Raw genomic sequence first — 19,445 nt, 5'->3', positions numbered from 1 at the left:
CCTCCAGTCCCCTCGGCTGCCGCGCGCGCGTCAGCACCGCCTGTGCCGCCGCCGCCGCCGCGAGCTTCCGACTGCGCGACCCACGGCCGCCGCCGCTACTGAGCATGCCCAGAGGCCGCCCGACGGGACCCCCGCGGCTGGGCAAGAGCCAGCGGAAGGCGACCTACGCGGGGCTACCGCACTGCGAAGCCTCTCACCCCCTCCCCGAGGCTGGCATTACGCTGCCACCGGTGCTGTTGTGCTTTCATTCATTCAACGCGCATTTCGGCGCTTCCCGGGGGCCGGCTCAAAGGCGCCAGGGGCTTCCAAGTGTGAGGAGCAGTCAGGTACCAGGAGAGTTGGGAGGCAGTAGCACTGCCAAAGGTGGCTGGGGAGACCACCCCTTAATGCGATCAACACCCTCCAACTCCCACCAGCACAGAAACAGCAGAAATCAAAACAGGCAGCCTGTTAGAAGAAACACCTTCAAAATACCCTTCAAGTTAATCCTAGCCCTCCTCCCCGAATTGCTGCCTTTAAACCATTCATAAAAATATTGGAATCGACACTAATCTTAGGGTGTAGAGGTTAGAGCATAATCCTAATTCTTTTTTCTAAGTGAACACGTTTTTTGAAGAAATGAGCACGGTTTTTTCTCTCTCTCCCACTCCACCTTTACATAGCGCAGGTTCCAAGGTCTTGAGTTGGTGACTAACTAGGTCAAAGGCAGAAGAAATGGATGGATGCACACTGGGAGCTACGGGAGGTTCTGGAATGGGGCTCTATCATTGATTCCTGCCAGTCTACCACTGGCATCTTATCTGAAAACTGTCCTTGGCCTTGCAAGTAAAATGAAACAAGAACCGAGCAAGAAAATTTAGGGATTTGGGGTAAAATCTTACATATCCGATTAAGGCCAGTGTCCTAATAGTACCTGTCCTCCGCTGCTAGAAACCTACACACCTGGGACAGACGTAAAACCTGGCCTGGACTCCCTATACCCGGGGCCCTGCTCCCAAGCCTCGGGGCCCCGCCCCCCGGAGTTGCGCAAACTCAGTTGCTATCTCTCTAAGTCTTCCTCCTCCTCCCTCCAGCGGTTGTCAAAATCCGGACTCTAAACTTCCCTGAGGCCCAGGGCGCAGATCCACGCATGCTCAGCATCAAGCAAGGGCGTTCACACGCACGTGCTTACGGCACGCCTCGGCGCCTGCGCGGTAGCAGCCGGGTGTCGGCGCTCTTAAAAAGCTTCTCGCACTTTGACTCCCGCTGTCCGCGGTAGCCGGTTTGAGCTCTGTGTCCTGTGCACACGCCTTGTAAGCGACAGCGCCATGGGTCTGACTAACAATTCCACCGTACGAGGTGAGGTGGAGCCTGGGAATGGGTGAGGCTGGCGGCCTGCGCACCGGTTGCAGGGCCCGCAGCTTCTCTGGGTTGTTACCGCTGCCCGACGCGCCCGCCGGTCCCGTAACCTTGAGATGCAGAAGGGCAAGCGCTCCTGGCTGCGTGCTCTGGACGGGATGGGGAAAGGGACGAGGTTAAAGTATGCATTGCTGGTGCACCGGGCATAAGTGGCGTGGGGCCATACAGGCATCTACCCAACTCTGGTCCTCGTTTCCCCTAACTGGCTAAACCCTAAAACCTAATGGCTCTGCTGCTAGCTTTTCTTGTTTTCTGCTTAGGTGGTTCTGTGTCCTTCAGTCACAGGGCCTGGGGGAGAAAAAAAAAACAAAAAACATGATCTCCCTTCTCACATTTAAATCTGAAGCCAGAACGTCGATTTTCTGAGGTCCTGAAGCGGTGCATGACTAATCACATCTTAGATTTGCAGATTTTTTTTTTTTTTTTTTTTTTTTTAAGAGGGAAGAAACCCGATCCGAGGTCTTCAGTTTTCCCAGTTTTTTATTATGCCACTGTCATCTGGCGCTTGGCGGCAGTAGTCCAGGATAGAGGACTGAAAACCGAGTTCGTTGAGCTTTCAGCTTTCCCAGCCTCCTCCTCCTCTGTGCTAGTACCTAGGATGTAGAAATAATACTTCGCGGAAGGTCCAATTTTAAAGTCGTTTAGTGTGGAGTTTCAGTTTATAACAGTTCTCGGTAGTTGATAATTGTTAGTATAATACTGTGTACTAACTACATAATATATGTGATCTCTCTGCCCAGGTGTAAAGTGCCACTCCCCAGGGTTTGGTTACCTGTAACTGTAGTTGAGTAAAGGTAAAGAGATTGTCCAGAAGTTAATTAAAAACAGCCCCGTTGATTCGTTCAGAACATATTGAGCATCTGGTGCCAGGTTCTGTAAAAAGTCCCTACTAACTTGAGTCCTAACTTTATATTAAAGAGGTAGGTTCCATAAATTGGAGAGTTCCACTTCTGTTAACAAAATTTACCTTGCAGAGTGAGGGTGATAATCCATGACTTTTCTGTTACTTATGATAAAGAGATGATCATTTGCAAAAATTATTTCAAAGGACACTCATTTGAGACTCCTTTAAATAGAGGTCCCTTGATGCATTTAAAATAGGGAGTGATTTTTGTTTGTGTTTTTGGGTTGTTTTTTTAGTAAACTTTTCTTAGGATTACAAAGATTGTATAAAATAAGATGTTCATGTGACTGGTGCTGCTGATGTTTTTACTTTTATAGGAAGACTGTTAGCACATGTGAAAGGTGGGCCAAAAGATTCCAAAATGTATTTTTTGTTTAAAATGTGGGGTCATTTTGTGTAAATGGGCACTACACTCTATTTAAGTACTGTTGAATTGTGAAATAGGTGAACCCCTAGGACTTCTTATCACTGTCTGTAGGCTAATCCTTCCTGCAATCAAGACAAATTTTTTGTTTTTTAATTCTAACCATAAGGGAGTTTAAAAGGTGACTTTTTCACTAGTTTGCTGTTGTCTAAGGAACAGGAAATCTCTTGGTGAAGCAGTTATTAACTTTAAAGTGAAGTACCCAACTTTGTAATGAGTAACTATGTTTTACTTCACTGAAAAGCATAAAGGTTGTTCTGAGGATTATAGGTAGAGGCCCGAAGCCTTTGTAAATCTGTTCATCAAGGTAGGAACAAAGAACTTCTTGGGAATCTACTTTTCAATGTTTAGATGTCATAAAAGTTTGGCTGTACTCTCAATTTTTGAACCAAGCTTGTTAATTCCTGTGGGTTGAAAATCAGTTTAGACCTTTTGAGCTGGGAGAGGATGATCAGGTCTCTTCTCAATTAAATAAATTCATAATTCTAAAGGGTTTAGAATGGTATGAGACAATGGTAAGCACTATATATATGTCAAATAAAAAATAGAAGGATGTGTGTATGCATGTATATTTCTTTTATATTCAGAAGAAAAATAATGGGTGGTTTATAAATAAAAATTAATAGAGATCAGGCCAGGACTCGAATCAGGGACAGACAGTGTGAATGAATGATTGAATTAAAATCCTATCAAAGATCCCAATCACTGGATGGCTTTTGACATCAGTTTGGTGTCAATGAGACCATTAGTTTATTACTGTTTCTAGCACTAAGTGGCTTTCACTGCCCAATTCCCCAGTCTCTTATGATTCTTCCTTATGCCCAGAAGGTGACCTTTTTAACTGTCATCATGCTCCTTGATACCTCTAAACCTCATTGTATCTGCTCTCATCCCTTTTTTTTAGGAGCTGGACAGCAGGGGATCTGAACCCCTGACCTTGGTGTTATCAGCACCATGCTCTTACAAGTGAGCTAACCAGCCAACCCTGCTCTCATCCTTAACCTCTTCCCTCCTATTTGCAAGGAAGAAATTAACTCTGAAGCCATTTTCTTCTGCTTCCTTAAGCAGTTGCCTCGGTGATACCTGTTGCTTTTAAATTTTTAGCTCCTCATAGGTTTTTCTTGTCTTCAGCTTAAAGTCACTCATAATTTACCCTCATCTTGAAAAAAAAATCCAACTCAACCAGATATCATAAAAGGCCTTTCTTAGACTGCCTTCCCCTCAAATCACTTTTTCATACTTTGCTTTATCCTCATCTTACAAAATTGAAATGTGTCTGCGCACTGTTTTATTTTCCATCCCAGATTCTCCCTGATCATTACAATGCATGTAACCAAAACATTTCATGAGTTCTTATTCTCGAACTTTTTATATCCTTGTGTATTTTATTGAAACTAATTCTTAATTTTCTAATTCATTTAACCTCAAAATATGAAAATATTGTTTTGGTTCAGTAAATTCAGAGTCATTTAAAGTAACCATGTGAGGGTCTTTGTCTGAAAAGGAATGTGCATATCATACTGAGAATAAAGGAGATAGGTCCTATATACAATAAACAATAAATAAATAATGGGAGATGGGGGGATTCGGAGCTATCAATGAACCAAGATTGGCCATCAATTGATACTTGGAGTTGGATGAGGGTAAATGAGGGTTCATTATAGTATTCCTATGTATGTCTGAAATGTTCCATAATAAGCTGTTGTTTTTTTTTTTATTTTGAGGAAATAAATTCCACACTTTGGTACAATAGATTAAGAATAAGTCATTTGGTGTAAGAGCAACGTGAAGGTAGGATGAATGGATGGAATTGCAAATTCAAATTAGCCATCCATTATTTCCTCTTACTCAGTTAACACTGACACCACCTGTATGCCAGACCTTGAGAAAAAAACGTTACCAGGCCCAGCCTATCAATTTGGCAGAGATCTACGGGAGGAAAAGATTTAAACAGTTTCTCTCCCCTTCTCCTGATATAAAAGGAACATTCTGATTCTGTGGCAGTTGACAGTAGACAGAAGAAGGCAGTTTGGAGCAAAAGGGGGCTAAAGGAAAAGAAGCAGGATAAGATTTCTGTGTAAGGTAAAGCAAAGTAATCCTCACAGTAAAGAAAAGCCAGGAATGAGTTATAAACAAGGGTGTGGGGTTTGGGAACAAGTCCATGTTTTCTCCATCTCTGAATAATTTTAAGAGAAAAAAACAAATATTATACATCACTAGGCCAAGAGAAGAGTAAGAAAGGGGGCATTATTTAGAAATGTTATCTTTCTCTGTATATTTGTTCATTAATGGTGTTTGTGTAGATTGAAAGCATTGTTAAGCAAGGTTGAGTAGGATGGGTTTGATCTAACTCTAGGAATAACTGTACCTTGAGAAATGTCTATAGAAAAGGAAAGTGAGGAAATGAGAAGAGCAGAAATAATGCTCAAGATTTTTCTAGACCCCCATTCTGAACCAGTGTCTAAAAGGTCCCAACTAAAATATCTTTATTGGTAAAGTCTCATCTTGGTAAAGTCCCTTGTTGCCTCTGAGATTGTGACTATTCTTAATAGGCTCATACCCTATCAAGGACTGAATGTTATTTGGATTTTATTATTTTTATTTGTTTACTTTCTCAGGTTTTGAGTTCTTTATCCTAATTGTTGATTTTTGACTGTCATCATTTTTGTCTATCTCTGCATAGTTTCCTTTTACTTTTCATTAGAGTTGCCAGTGGCATCCACAGCTTTTTGCCAGAAAAGACTGATTCAGTCTGCAATAATGAAATGATAAAATAGCAACATTTTTCTTACTTCTGAGAACTCTTACATTTGTCCCTAAAGAGATTAAAGAATTAGGATTTGGGAAGGGAAAAAAAAATAGAAGTTCTTTTCTTAAGACCTTATCTAGCTCTGGGATTCTAAAAAACTCATCTGAAGCACATACAAAACTGTTTTCCTAGCACATGTATGGTACTGTGACATTTGCATAGGGTTCTAAGGGACCCTTACAAGAAGTACGGTCACGGTGATTCCTCATGGGGCAGCCACTCGGGTAATATCTAGAGTCAGCTCCCACTTCTTTCAATGATGTTTTTGGTGTTGCCTGTTTTCCATGTTGATTATTCTGTCATTTCTCCCACTATCAAAAAGTCCAGGGGAGGTAAAAAGACTTGAAAAAAAAAAATGTCAGGCTGGCCAATTAGCTCAGTTGGTTACAGCGTGGTGTTAAAACACCAAAGTCAAGGGTTTGGATCTCCATACCAGCCAGGCACCAAAAAAAGAAAAAAAAAAAAGTCACCATATGGATTCAGTTGGTAAAATGAGAAATGAGAACAGGAGGAGAATGTTTTATTGATGAGAGATTCTTTTGATCTATCATGAGTTTCACTTAGAAATTCCTATAGCATTCTCTCTTTGTACCATGAAACAAATTAATATTGTACAATTATAGTTGTTCTTTGAATCTCAGGACTTTTAGCAATATGTAGGCACCATTAAAACAAGTAGGTTAAGAGAGTACTTCATAAATCACCTGAAAAGCATTCTCTCTTTGTACCATGAAACAAATTAATATTGTACAATTATAGTTGTTCTTTGAATCTCAGGACTTTTTGCAATATGTAGGCACCATTAAAACAAGTAGGTTAAGAGAGTACTTCATAAATCACCTGAAAAGTAAGGTGTTACTAAGATCAGCAACATTTAGGAGTTGTCTTTTGGGATATTGCCCCCTTTTAAGTTTGTGCTAAACATTATTGAGCATATACTATGCAAAGCAGTGTTCTAGTCCATTTTGTGATAGGTACATTAGCCATTTGTAGTGGCCTTCCATTAGCTAAGAAGTGGATTGCTATAGCTACTGACAGAGGGAATAGTTTCTCAAGAAAGTTCCATGGTAAATAATGCATCAGAAAAGAAGATCCTGAATCAAGCTAGAAATCACTGCAAAGTCACAGCCCTGCTTGGAATCACCACAGGGTTATGCCATGAAGCAGCTCTAAAATTCAAGGCAAATCTACACAAAATGTGTGTTTTAAAAGTATGCTCTGATGGAGCCAAAGGTTTGAAGCTGTCAAATGACTTACTAACTTGTTTTCTCAGTCATGAAGCACCTGGGAAGCACAAAACATTACTGTTTATTTTAGGGGATTATAGCAAAGTGGAATGGAAATGTTACGGGAAAGAAAACAATCTAAATTACTTTGTGAGGAAAAATACTAGTGTGGCTAAAAGTAGAGTCCAAGGAACATGCCAATATAGAAACATTTGATAAAACTAAATAATTAGTAAGAAGAGGAGACCAAGGTAAAAGGAGCTAAGTGTGAGAATGGTGGTTCCTTTCTGTTAGAATTTGTAAGATTGAGTTCCAATTTTATGTACATGACACTACATTTAGGTATAGTAATTGATTACATTAGTGAAATAGGAAATTTGACTCAGTAGTGCAAATAAGCTATAAAGTTAATTGTTCATTATGTGTTTTCATTTGGCCTTGGAATGTGTTTTTTTGTACTTATCCCTCTAGGGCTTTATTCGATAGTCTGGGAACTTATTTCAAACACTGTGAAGATCTGACTCAGGAAGTGCTGGGAAGCAGTCCAGTGTGTTTATCCTGACCCTTGTTCAACTTCTTCTGCAGCCCGCTCCATGCTGGAAATAGACACTCCTCTGAGGCTGAGGCTAACCAGACTATGCCCACCTTTCTTCTCTCCAACATTGTCTGGAGCTGGGGTAGTTGTTAAGCCTTTGGGTTTCTAAGAACTCCTTGGAAAGCTGCGTAATAATAATAAATAGATGGCCTGTTAGTCAAACGAACAATTTTTATTAGAAAATAGATTAATGTTATTAAATTTAAAATGAAGTTTGTAGAGAATTCAGATAATAATCCATTTGTGGATAATAGAAATTTAGGATTTATTAAATGGGAATATAACTGTAATTATATTAATCATGTTTTCTGCAGAATATGAAATTAGTACATTCTGATTTTTATTTTAATAATGAGAAAGCATGTTCAAATTTTAAAAAACAGACTTTTGAATGACTCTGAAACTTAGAATCCTGCTAGGTATATTCCTTTGAATGTTTAACATTAAGGATGGTTTTGTTTTATGTGTCCTTTTTTGTTTTTTCTTCGGATATCAATTTGGTTTGTAGTTGTGCTTTATGCAGTAGTTGCAATAGAGTTTTGGTAAATTAAATCATTTTAAAATCATGAAGGGACCTTGCTATTTAATGAGCTCTGATGAGTCATTTTGTTAACATAATCACCTCTTGATTTTTTTTTTTTTTTGGTCTTGTTTGTAATTTAAATTTGTATGTTTCACGGTTGTTGTTTTTTTTAAGCAATAGGTACCTGCAGGCTCACATGTTATTTAAAATCTATCTATGAACACTTTCAAAAAGATCATTGAGACTTGTTTTTTCTTCTCCAGCTATAAAATAATTTTTTAAGTTTCCCTCTTCTATCTTAATTTAGCTGTCATCATTCAATAGAAAATACACAATTGCCTCAGTCAGGGCTGGGGAAAGTCTAAACAAAGGACCATTACACCAGTGTGTTCTGGTGATTTTGTTAACATTAAAAACCTTTGACTGTTGGGATGCTTATACTCAAAAGCTGGATTTCCTGAACATTTGTGTTAGATTATTAGTGTATATTTTGGTTTTAACAATTATTCCTGTTTTCCTTCTCTGTTCTAGTTGAATGGATCGCAGCAGTTACCATTGCTGCTGGAGCAGCTGCAATTGGTTATCTAGCTTACAAAAGATTTTATGTTAAAGATCATCGCAATAAGTCAATGATAAACCTTCACATCCAGAAAGACAACCCCAAGATAGTGCATGCTTTTGACATGGAGGATTTGGGAGATAAAGCTGTGTACTGCCGTTGTTGGAGGTCCAAAAAGGTGAGGAAAACAAGTCCTTCCTAAACTATTCTATCAAACTTTTATCACCAGATTCTGTTATCCTGTTTTTTTCCATGAACTCTTAAGGAATATGTTTACTAAAATGTATAACCACTATGCAGTAAAATTACATCATACTCTCATTGAGTTTGGGTGAATTTAACCCTATTCTTTGCCAAGCCCATGAACTCTTAAGGAATATGTTTACTAAAATGTATAACCACTATTCAGTAAAATTACATCATACTCTCATTGAGTTTGGGTGAATTTAACCCTATTCTTTGCCAAGCAGGAGAGAAAAATCTTTTTAATTTATTCATAGGATTTCCTCCCCAAGTGGATGTTAGTTTCCATCCCAGGAAATGGAATGTGCAGCCTAAACACAAAGCGAAACAAAAGAAATAAATTCTTTTTTTTTGAGTTCTCAAGCTCTAGATACTAAAACAATTTTTAGAAATTTCAGAAGAAACTTTTTAAAAATTACCCTTAAAAATTTCTTATCTGTTAAATAGTCTAAGCCTTCTTTCAGTTGCAGCTCCTGTGGTTAAATTTCTAACAATAGGATTCGTAAGGCTGGCCAGCTAGCTCAGTTGGTTAGAATATGGTATTGTAACACCAAAGTCAAGGGTTTGGATCCCCATGCCCGCCGCCAAAAAAAAAATTTTTTTAATTCATTTCCTTTTATGAGAATTGCATTGTATCAAGGTCCTATTGGAAGTGTTATCTATGACACCTACAGGTTTTAGACATGATAGCAGCTAGTATTCCAAAGTTGGTAAAATCCTGTCCCAAGGTCATCTTGAAAGGATTGGTATACCGAACGATTTCCTAATTTCTGGTGTGTTCTGAGAAATACGGTATAAATGCTGTACATACTGCCACTGTTAGCATTCAAATAAAATGGATTTCACAGAAAACATGAAAAGCCCCCCAGAAAAGCAATAAAAATGATGTATCTATTTCCGGAAACCCATTATGTTGGGCACTCTTCACAACAGAGAACCATTTTCACGAATCACATGCCACAAATATGGAAGAAGCCACATACTAGGTAATAGGAAGTGTATTTTACTAACCTCTTTCTCCTAGTATTATTGATGTTGTACAGTAAAAGTGAGATAGTGCTTAGATTATGTCATTGTGTCTGAAAACTGGTTGATGAATGTGGAATAGGAACCAAAAATTAACAGGCCCATTACAACAAATTGCACCTTAAGAAGACCACTGTTCATTTGTAATATGGGATTGTTAGTAAGTGCTAGTGGGGTTGCTAGAAACGAATCTCAGTAATATTCCATGGTGTTTTTTAAAAGGTGCGCCCATCATAGGCTCCATTCTTTTGTTGCTCACTAAAACATGGATAGTAATGAGTCTAGAAACCATGGAATTACTAAGTCAGAGTTGTATTGGTTCTTTAATCAGTGATCTTAAATAGTTTATTTACTGTCTACTGTAAATACATGTATGAGTCAAGTTAAATAATAAAACAGCAGATGTCATAGATGTATTTGTATAGTAGGTATAGTACAAAAGCTATAAATAAAAGTAAGATAAAACAAATGGCTTATGCCATAGGCTAGAATTTTCTGGAAATGCATAGTCATATACTTGGGAGTTAAATTGCCGCTGAAAAGGTTGTTGGTGTTTGAATAAACTTCAAGTATTAGGGACTCTTTCTCAAAATCTGCAAGGAAGGACTAATGAGCAAAGGTGGGAAGGATAAAAAATTTAGTTTGTTCCTTGCCCTACTCTCCCCCCAGGAATAAGTGTAAATTGAAGAGGGACTTGAGTGCCTGTGTGAGGAGTCCGTGCCTCATGACATGGCTGAGCTATCTGGCAGGGGTTTTAGATATAAAGTTGTGATTCTTATACCAGGGTACTAGCTATGGAAATGGAGAAAAAAATGAACAGATACATGACATGTTTTGAGGAAAGGATCAGCCAAATGCAATGACCTGTGTGGAAAACACAAAAGGAGAAAAACTAAAGCTCATTGAAGGATCTACACATGTGATGAGAAGAAGGTGGTGCCATAAATAGAAATAAGGAATTCAAGGTGAAAAGCTGATTTCCAGGACAACAGTAAGGAGTTTAACTTCAAAGAGTGAATTCGAGGTGACAGTTGAATAGAAAGGTACAGCAGACAATCTGAAATGTGGGAGTAAAGCTGAGACATCAGGGTTGGAGATAGAGATCAGAAACCTGATGAGTCAAGTGTAGGAATGCAACTGATCCTTGATACAGATAGAAATCAAGGGCTAAATATGAAATCTTGGAGAATTTTTTGCATTTTGGAAAGAGGAACAAGAGCCAATTAAGGAGATGGAATGGGCCGGAGGGCTTAGAATAAAACTAAAAATATCATGGCTTCAAAATGGAAAGGGGAAATTTTTCAAGGGTTTGTTACTGTTTTGGCACCGATGTGCCTGTGCAAAAACAACCAGGTGAACAGACTATTAATGGTAAGACTGTTGGATTAAGCAATTAGGAAATTGAACTTCTGGTGTCATTTCAACAGAACAATTAGAATAGAAGCAGTATCCAAGTGGGTTAAACTGCAAATTACTAATAAATAAATGCTAGAAGTCTGAGTATATGTCACAATTTCAGTAAATTTAACAATGAATGGAAAGAAAAAACATAAGGTAACTGCTTAAGTAAACTCTAAAGCTTGGCTTTGAGGTCAAGTAAAGGATGTTTTCTTTGATTGTGTTTTCCCAGAGCGTAAAGGGTCCAATAAAGTAAACACGGACTTTCATGAACTAAGATCTCAAGTATTTCAAGACATAAGCTAGTGGTTTAAATGTTTATTGGACTTTATAATTCAAAACATTCCAGGATTATTCTTTCATTTTACAATTTAGAGTTTCCAGATGGTTAGACGAGGGACTGCCATCTCTCAAAGGTAGGCTTCAAGAGAAGGAATGCCAGACCAGTCATTTTATTTTCAATTTTCTCAATGTGTGGGCTTTTTTTTTTTTTTTTTGCTTTATCGTTTATACCACTTTTAGTGATCCTCTTTGCTTCTCCAGTTTGCCAGTTCTGAATTTTCACTGAGTATTTGGCACTTGTTATTCCTGCATGAATCAATTAAGAATTCACTTTGAAAAAAAAAAAATTTTTGGCAACTGGCCAGTACAGGGATCAAACCCTGGACCTTGGTGTTATCAGCATGACACTGTAAACAACTGAGCTAACCAGCCAGCCCTTTGAATATTATTCAAATTAATGAATGTTCTTATTCTTCAGACACCTTTGAAAACTCCCTGTATTCCTGAGATTATCACACAAGTGCCAGATCACATACTTACATGCCACTTCACGGAAGACTTGTAATTAATACCTTTGATTAAATGGTTATATTGTGTTTATATTCAATAATTTTTCCCTCATATAAACCAGTTGTATTTATAATATAACAGAATATAAACACCTTTCTAACCAATCAAAAAACAGTTATATGTGATATAAATTTCAATTTTAATTCATTCTTAAGGTGCAATCTCAAGTAACCAGTTGTGTTGCAAACATTTTGAGCAGGTTTCCCAAACTTAATGAATCAAATCTCTTAGTAATGTGCAGAAATTACATTTTTTAAAACACCTCATTCTTCCTCTCCTCTTTCCACAATTGGTATGCCCTCTGCTGTTTCAGAAACTGGCCTACTTCATAATATTTCACTAAAGGGCTCTCTGTATTTGAAGTGAAAATGAAAGGAGCCAATAGAGAGGAAATGAGTAAAGTGATTACAGGGAATGATGTTACTTGAGACAGTGGTGTCTTGATAGAGGGTGGAGGGAAATGAGAGTAAGAGCACAGATGTGAAATTCAGCCTTGAAAAGGAAGAGATAGTCTTACTTTCAAAACAAGAATTAAAGAACTTTGATGTAAGAGGGAAGAGTATGCAACATAGTCTTGCTAGATTCTCATCCCCCCCACCCACCTTAGGTAGGTTACATCATTTGCTGAGCAATAGGGTGGCCACAAAGGAGGCAGGGAGGGTTTGAAGGTACAGACTAAGAAATGTGAAATAGAGAAGAGCCTTGCCAGCTAACATCAGGAGCTCAACTGAAATGAAATGAAATGTGACTGGGCATACTTTGTAGAATAATTTTCTTTCATTTACAACTTTGGCATTTGAATTATGATTTTTTTGTTACTGTTTTTGGTGGTGTGCTTGTTTTTGGCGGGGAGAGGGGTGTGAGAGAGAGATGGAAAGCCTTTATCCTGTTGAAAGTTTGGAAGTGGGTTATGCTGAGTCCATTCCTTCACAGAAACAATATTTTGAATTTGGTTACATTCCTTGGCCAATCCACATGACAACAATCTTGTAAAATCTTAATTTTTCTTTACACATTTCCATATTACACTCATATCTATCTTACATTTTATTAAAGTAAGCACCTAAGAATGATGTAAAATGTTATGTTGTTTCTTTTCTAAGGTAGTCTCAAAGATCTCATTATTGTAGTTTTCTTTTTTTTCCCCCCCAAGGGTTTGCTTTATTTTTTTAACTTATTTTCTGAATTGAAACATAATTAATTATACATGTTTATGGGGTACAGAGTTGACTGGTTTCAGGTCTTATGCTTAAGTCTTTAATCCATTTTGAGTTGATTTTGGTATATGGCAAGAGGTACAGGTCTGGTTTCATTCTGTACACAATTGGAACAAAAAAAAGAAAAAGAATTTCAAAAAAAATGAAAACCTGCAAAATCTTTCTGATAACCTTAAGCATACAAATATCCATGTTATAGGTGTACAAGAAGGGGAAGAGAAAGGAAAGGTATTAAAAGCCTATTTAATGAAATAATAGCTGAAAACTTCTAAAATATTGGGACAGAGACGGTCTTACAGATCCAAGAAGTTCGAAGATCCCCAGATTCAACCCAAAAAGTACCTCCCTAAGACACATTGTAGTCAAATTATTCAAAGTCTAAGACAAAGAGAATTCCAAAAACAGCAAAAGAAAAGCATCAGATTACCTACAAGGGAATTCCCATCAGGCTAACAGCAGACTTCTCAACAGAAACCCTACAGTCCAGGGGAGGATGGGATGACATATTTAAAATACTAAAAGAAAAATACTGCCAGCAAAGAATACTATATTCAGCAAAGCTTTCCCTTAGAAATAAAGGAGAAATAGTATCTTTCCCAGACAAACAGAAACTGTAGGAATTCACCACCACAAGACCTCAACAAATCCTAAGGGGGTCCTACATCTGGATCAAAAGAGAGATATTTGTCACCATAAATACACAAGAAAGAGTAGAAACCACTAGTAGAACAGATAAACAAATGAAAAAGAGAAAGGAAATGTATTTTATCAATGCAAAAAGACACCAAACAACAATGATAAACAATAAAAGAGAAAAAAATGAACATAAGAAATATAAAAGAACCATAGAAATATTAATAAAATGGCAGGAATAAGACCATACTTTAATTTTCTTTCTCAACCAAAACAAGCATATTTCTCAGGGCAGTTTATGGGAGCCAAAATGGCCCCAGGCAACTTCCTTGGGACCTACAATCAAGACTCATTAAAAGTACAAAGTTTGGAAAATGAAGATAATTTTTAAAAAAAAATGTTTCAGGTGAGATAAGTCAAGAAGGAGCACTTATTTATTTCTGTCTTGAATCACAAAAAGGTAACTTGAGATGTGGGGCTATTAAAAAGAAGCGAATCTTATGTTTTTTATGGAGACTGTGATAGTGTTGCTAGCTTTCCAGGTGGAGAGCAAAGATCTCTAGTGTTTTTCTCCTAAACCTGTATTCCATCCTCTTCTCTACCCTTTCTTTCCCAGTTTTAAAGGTGTTTGGGATTTGTAGTTTTCAAATTGGGTCAACAAACATAACAGGATATTTTGGTGAAATATGGGAAATTCAACCAATTTAAATTACAAACTTTCAGTATTAATAAATAGACACTGGCATCTTAGAACAAATTAAGTATTGATATTACATCAACTGAATTAAATATACTGGGGTTCTTTGGTAATTTCAGTTCTTTGCTTGACAATTTAACAAATTTCAGAATTTTAAATGAGTTAATAAAATTCTGATGTTTTTGTTACATTATTATTTAATACTAAAACTACTACACTTCCTAGATTATGCTTAAAAGTATATATTCACCACATATTTTCTTTCTCCTGCATAGAAAGATCAGAAATCAAGGCACTTCTTGAAAAACATAAATATTGTTATATAATTTACCATTTTAATTTTCATGTGAACTAATTACCATTCATTCACTTATACTATATTGAGAATCATGAATTAACTTCAATAAATATATTCCATTAACATGTAAATGAAATATTAATTTCATTCTTAAGAAATTGTTAATCCTATCTTGAAATTACCCATTTCGGCCCCCAGCTGAGAAAAAGTTTTTAGCTTTTTCATAAAATGAGAACTCACTGATTAATAAATATAATCACATGAAGTTTGGGAGATTTAAGGCAGTAATTACTGGAGTTAAGTGATAAAGTACCATTAAAAGATGTCTGTGTCTGAAAAAACTTATTTTTAATATCTAGTTTACAGTTTAAAGGCATAAAAGCTTTATATACTTTGTTTTTTGGCGGCTGGAGGGTATGGGATCTGAACCCTTGACCTTGGTATTATAACACTTAGAAATAAAGGAGAAATAGTATCTTTCCCAGACAAACAGAAACTGTAGGAATTCACCACCACAAGACCTCAACAAATCCTAAGGGGGTCCTACATCTGGATCAAAAGATTTTTGTTTTTTGGCGGCTGGAGGGTATGGGATCTGAACCCTTGACCTTGGTATTATAACATTAGGCTGTAACCAGCTGAGCTCACTGGCCAGCCCTAGCTTTATACGCTTTAAATGCATACAAGTTTGTTAACAAATAGGCAGGATGTACTACTCATTACTTTTTAAGGAAGCATTTATTTTTTATTTATTTGCTTTTAAGAATGAGAAGAAACAAGCTGATTTCAGTTTTTAGGCAGAACTTGATTATTAGAGAAAGTATATTCTCATTTTAGATATAGGACTTTTTTTCTGTGTTCCTCTATAGATTTTTTCCTTGTTCTTGATATTATGTATGGAGGAAGATAATTTGAGACAATACATTAGTTTGCCAGTATTTTCAACATGAGATTTAAAAAGAAATAAGTTAATTGTGCCATCTCAGTAAGTTATTGAGGCTTTTTATTTAGAAATATTTCATTTTTCAGAAATACATTTTATAACCCGCGTGGATAAAATTGTACGGTGAAATGTTTTGTGTGTGCTATTTATAAAAATGGAGTCTTCTACAATGAAAACTTTTATTCTCATTGTAAAATCATCTGTGTTTGTTTATTAAACACATGTCACTCTGAAATGCTGTACTTTGCTGTGGGATACATTTTAGTTTAATTTTTATAGCCTCTTTCCTCATCTGTGCCAAAAATAAAGTGAAAGCTTGGGTTCATGGTTTTTGCTGCAAGGACTTGTTTTTAATATGAATATACTGCCTACCACATCTTATTGGTCTAAAAAAAAAGAAAATAGTGTAAGCTTTACATACATTACACTTAGACTTCCATCAACCCCAGGATAGAATTTATACCTGGAAATATAAGATATGCTGATACCTTGAATCTTTGTGTAATTTTTAACTAATTTAGTACCTCTTAAAATTACATACAGGTAGGAAAATTAAAATTGGATTTCTGTAACATTAGCCAAATATCATTTTAATCTTAGGATAGAGACTTTTGGATACCAGAGTTCAAAATTATGTATCATCATTGTCAAATTTGAGGTATATAAAACTATACTCCCTTCACTATGAGTAATGAGGTGATTGCTACTCTTAAGGTCAAGTCTTTACTCTTCTATATAGGTTCCTTCAGTGCAACGGTGTACCTTATACTAAACAGTGACACTCTAGATTCTAGAGTGTTGGTACATTCAAAACATCCAGAGTAATACAAAGATGCTTTTCTATTTTTGACATGAAATAGAAATAAAAGGTATAGAAGGAAATATAGAAGGAAAGTAACAAAAAATGTACTAATTGGATCTTAGAGGTATAAAATCTTGAGTCATCTGAAACATTATTGAATTCTTATTTTTATTGTTTAACAATAGGAAAGATATACTTGCAAAAACTAATGACACTTTTATATAGCAAGCATATTTAGATATGAAAATATACCTAGTTATAATAACCATAAAAATATATAATGACACAGAAATAGTCTTAACAGAATATGCATAAGAACTAAGGATGAAAACTATAAGAGAAATAAAGTAAAAGTTGGCAAAAAAAATTCTCAAGCTTATCTGGAAGAATAAATAGGTTAAATTTAATAAAGTTAACAAAGAAGAATAATGAAGAAAACTAGCCCTACCAAATACTGAAACATATTTTAGACACAACTATTTATTATCCAAGTGTAGTAGGCTGATTAATATAATATAGCACCTATAAATAGGTGCTTTTATATGTGGAATTTATTTTGATAATATTATGAATAAATATATAACAATTATTTTTTTTGGCAGCTGGCCAGTAGAGGGAATTGAACCCTTGACCTTGGTGTTACAGGGTCATGCTCTAACCAACTGAGCTAACCAGACAGCCCCAGATATAACAATTTTGGAAGCAACAGGATCTTAGAACAGCATTCTGCAAATTATGCCTCTAATAATATTGAAGCAACAGGATCTTAGAACAGCATTCTGCAAATTATGCTCTATAGAATACTATGATAATGGATATCAAAGTTAAAAGTGTTCAGGGGCTGGCTGATTAGCTCATTTGGTTAGAGTGCAGGCTTGTTACACCAAGGTCAAGGGTTCAGATCCCCATACCAGCCAGCCACCACAAAAAGGAAAAAAAAAAAAAAAGAGTATTCATACTCTAGTCAGCTTGAGAAATTCTGGGTTAAAATCTTTTTTTTTACAGCAGGACCTCTTTAAAATACTCATGTATTCTATGAGTCAAGAAGGCCATATGATATGTTTTTTAATCACAGAATGAAACCAGAGTATCTTGCAGGATTCAGCTTCTTTAGAACATACTCTGGCAAACACTTTAGAAGTTTAATTTTATCCCTTTCCCTCCCACTGGACACCAAAATGTCAGTTATATCTAAAATGTGAAATCATGCAAAGGAATAGAAATTTATATTTATCACATCTCTAAAGAAAGGAGTCTCCATGAATGATGTTCTTAAAAAGGGAAATACTGGCACACTTATATGAAAGTGAGAAATTAAGAATATAAAAATAAGCAAAATGAAGAGGTTTGAGGGAAAGATTGCTACAAAGATGATCAACATAGGGGTAATATATACAATTTGATTTCAAAAGAATGAACTTAAACTCAAATAGGAGATGGAAATAGCTCACCAGAAAGGAATGTAAGTAGTACATAAACAATTGAAAAGGTTTTCAACATTTGTAATCAAGTGTCACAGTGAAATTCAGTTAATGATCTGTGTATTATCCACAAGTCGGTTTCTTCCTCCCACTTATTATATGGCTTTACATATGTTCTTTTTCTTCCTTGGCAGCTGGCTGGTACAGGGATCCCAACACTTGACCTTGGTGTTTACATATGCTCTTTAAGAAAGCCTGTAAAACATCGCCAAGGAAAATCTTTAAGTTACCATGTTATGTATATGAATTAAGCATCACCCCCCACTCTGCCAATTATACTACTGGTTTTGGGGTTAGACATCTCACATTCTCTTTCTCTTCCTAGTTCCCATTCTGTGATGGCTCTCACACAAAACACAATGAGGAGACTGGAGACAACGTGGGACCACTGATTATCAAGAAAAAAGAAACTTAAATGAACAGTTGTGATGCTGCATATCAATTTGTCATGATGTTACCTGATCGTTTAATTAGAATGACCGCCACTTTTGTCTAATGCACCTTCCCTGGGTTCTAGATATGATACATTGCAAACTGCAGCTTTCACATTTGTGGCATTTGCCTTACTTGTTGAAACATTGTGGTGCACATTTGTTCAAACCAAAAAAAAAAAGAAAAAGGAAAAACCAACCTCAATGGGCTGTGGGTTATTTTGGTCTTGTAAGGATTCGTTTCTCAAAAATTTAGAATATTGACATTAGAATATAGTTGTATCTTGGATTTAATATATTAAAAGGATTCATTTCTCAAAAATTTAGAATATTGACATTAGAATATAGTTGTATCTTGGATTTAATATATTAAATATTCTTAAAATCATGTATAGCAGATTGTACTTGTAAGTTCAATATTCTTAAAATCATGTATAGCAGATTGTACTTGTAAGTTCAAAGAAAATTTATCACTTTTTCATCTTAGTTAGTTAACCTAGAAAATAGAGTGTGATTGAGCTACATTAATTTCTTGACACAATCTGGGAAAAAACTGTTATGACCTTGATTTTCTTCTTGACAGTGATAATGACATTGAGAAAATATCACTCTGGTGTTTTCACAGTTTTCAGTCAAAGTGAACTATGAATGTTATTCTGTTTAATTATCAGTTAGCCAGGTTGGTAATAAAGGGGCATTCATCTTCATGGATTTGTAATTGATCTTTAAAGGAACCAATTGTGGAAAATTGGATCAAAGTGATATTAGACTTAAAGCAGTCATAAAGGATGCCTTAAAATGTAATGTTCCAGAATTCTGGCCCAAGGAGTGGCAAGCTCTTGAACTGAAGACATGGAAGGAATTGGAACACACAATGTCAAGTCTCTTGATTGAAAAGCCTTACATTCATGACAGAAATAGTAGTAATGAGGTTAAAGATGTGGGAAGATTCCGCCCCCCTCCCCCCACTATGGCTAATCAAACAC

At 36.3% G+C, this 19,445-nt stretch overlaps 1 protein-coding gene across 2 annotated transcripts; it reads left to right on the top strand.

The window, feature by feature from the left end:
- The first annotated feature begins 1,160 nt into the window (after window positions 1–1,160).
- On the top strand, window positions 1,161–18,876 carry CISD1 (CDGSH iron sulfur domain 1). Of its 2 annotated transcripts, none has more exons than XM_008580149.1 (4): window positions 1,161–1,338; window positions 8,411–8,616; window positions 18,354–18,693; window positions 18,765–18,876. In XM_008580149.1, exons 1-3 carry the CDS (start codon window positions 1,308–1,310, stop codon window positions 18,441–18,443), a joined length of 327 nt encoding a protein of 108 aa, XP_008578371.1. In that variant the 5' UTR covers window positions 1,161–1,307; the 3' UTR covers window positions 18,444–18,693; window positions 18,765–18,876. The 2 variants fall into 2 exon arrangements, with proteins under 2 accessions (XP_008578371.1, XP_008578370.1); XM_008580148.1 differs by having other exon boundaries at window positions 18,354–18,709; window positions 18,782–18,876.
- Window positions 18,877–19,445: the final 569 nt, after the last annotated feature.

This window comes from Galeopterus variegatus, unplaced genomic scaffold (genome assembly GCF_000696425.1).
Source record: "Galeopterus variegatus unplaced genomic scaffold, G_variegatus-3.0.2 Scaffold2036, whole genome shotgun sequence".
Classification (NCBI taxonomy): domain Eukaryota; kingdom Metazoa; phylum Chordata; class Mammalia; order Dermoptera; family Cynocephalidae; genus Galeopterus; species Galeopterus variegatus.
The sequence above is the reverse complement of the archived record's forward strand: the minus strand, read 5'-3'. Positions and strand labels throughout refer to the sequence as shown.

Bases quoted from the DNA above. Each gene is read 5' to 3' on its own strand.
- CISD1 (XM_008580149.1), top strand. From the start codon at position 1,308: ATGGGTCTGACTAACAATTCCACCGTACGAG. The intron at 1,339-8,410 runs GTGAGGTGGAGC...TCTCTGTTCTAG, and splicing joins TAACAATTCCACCGTACGAG to TTGAATGGATCGCAGCAGTT. The intron at 8,617-18,353 runs GTGAGGAAAACA...TTCTCTTCCTAG, and splicing joins GTTGTTGGAGGTCCAAAAAG to TTCCCATTCTGTGATGGCTC.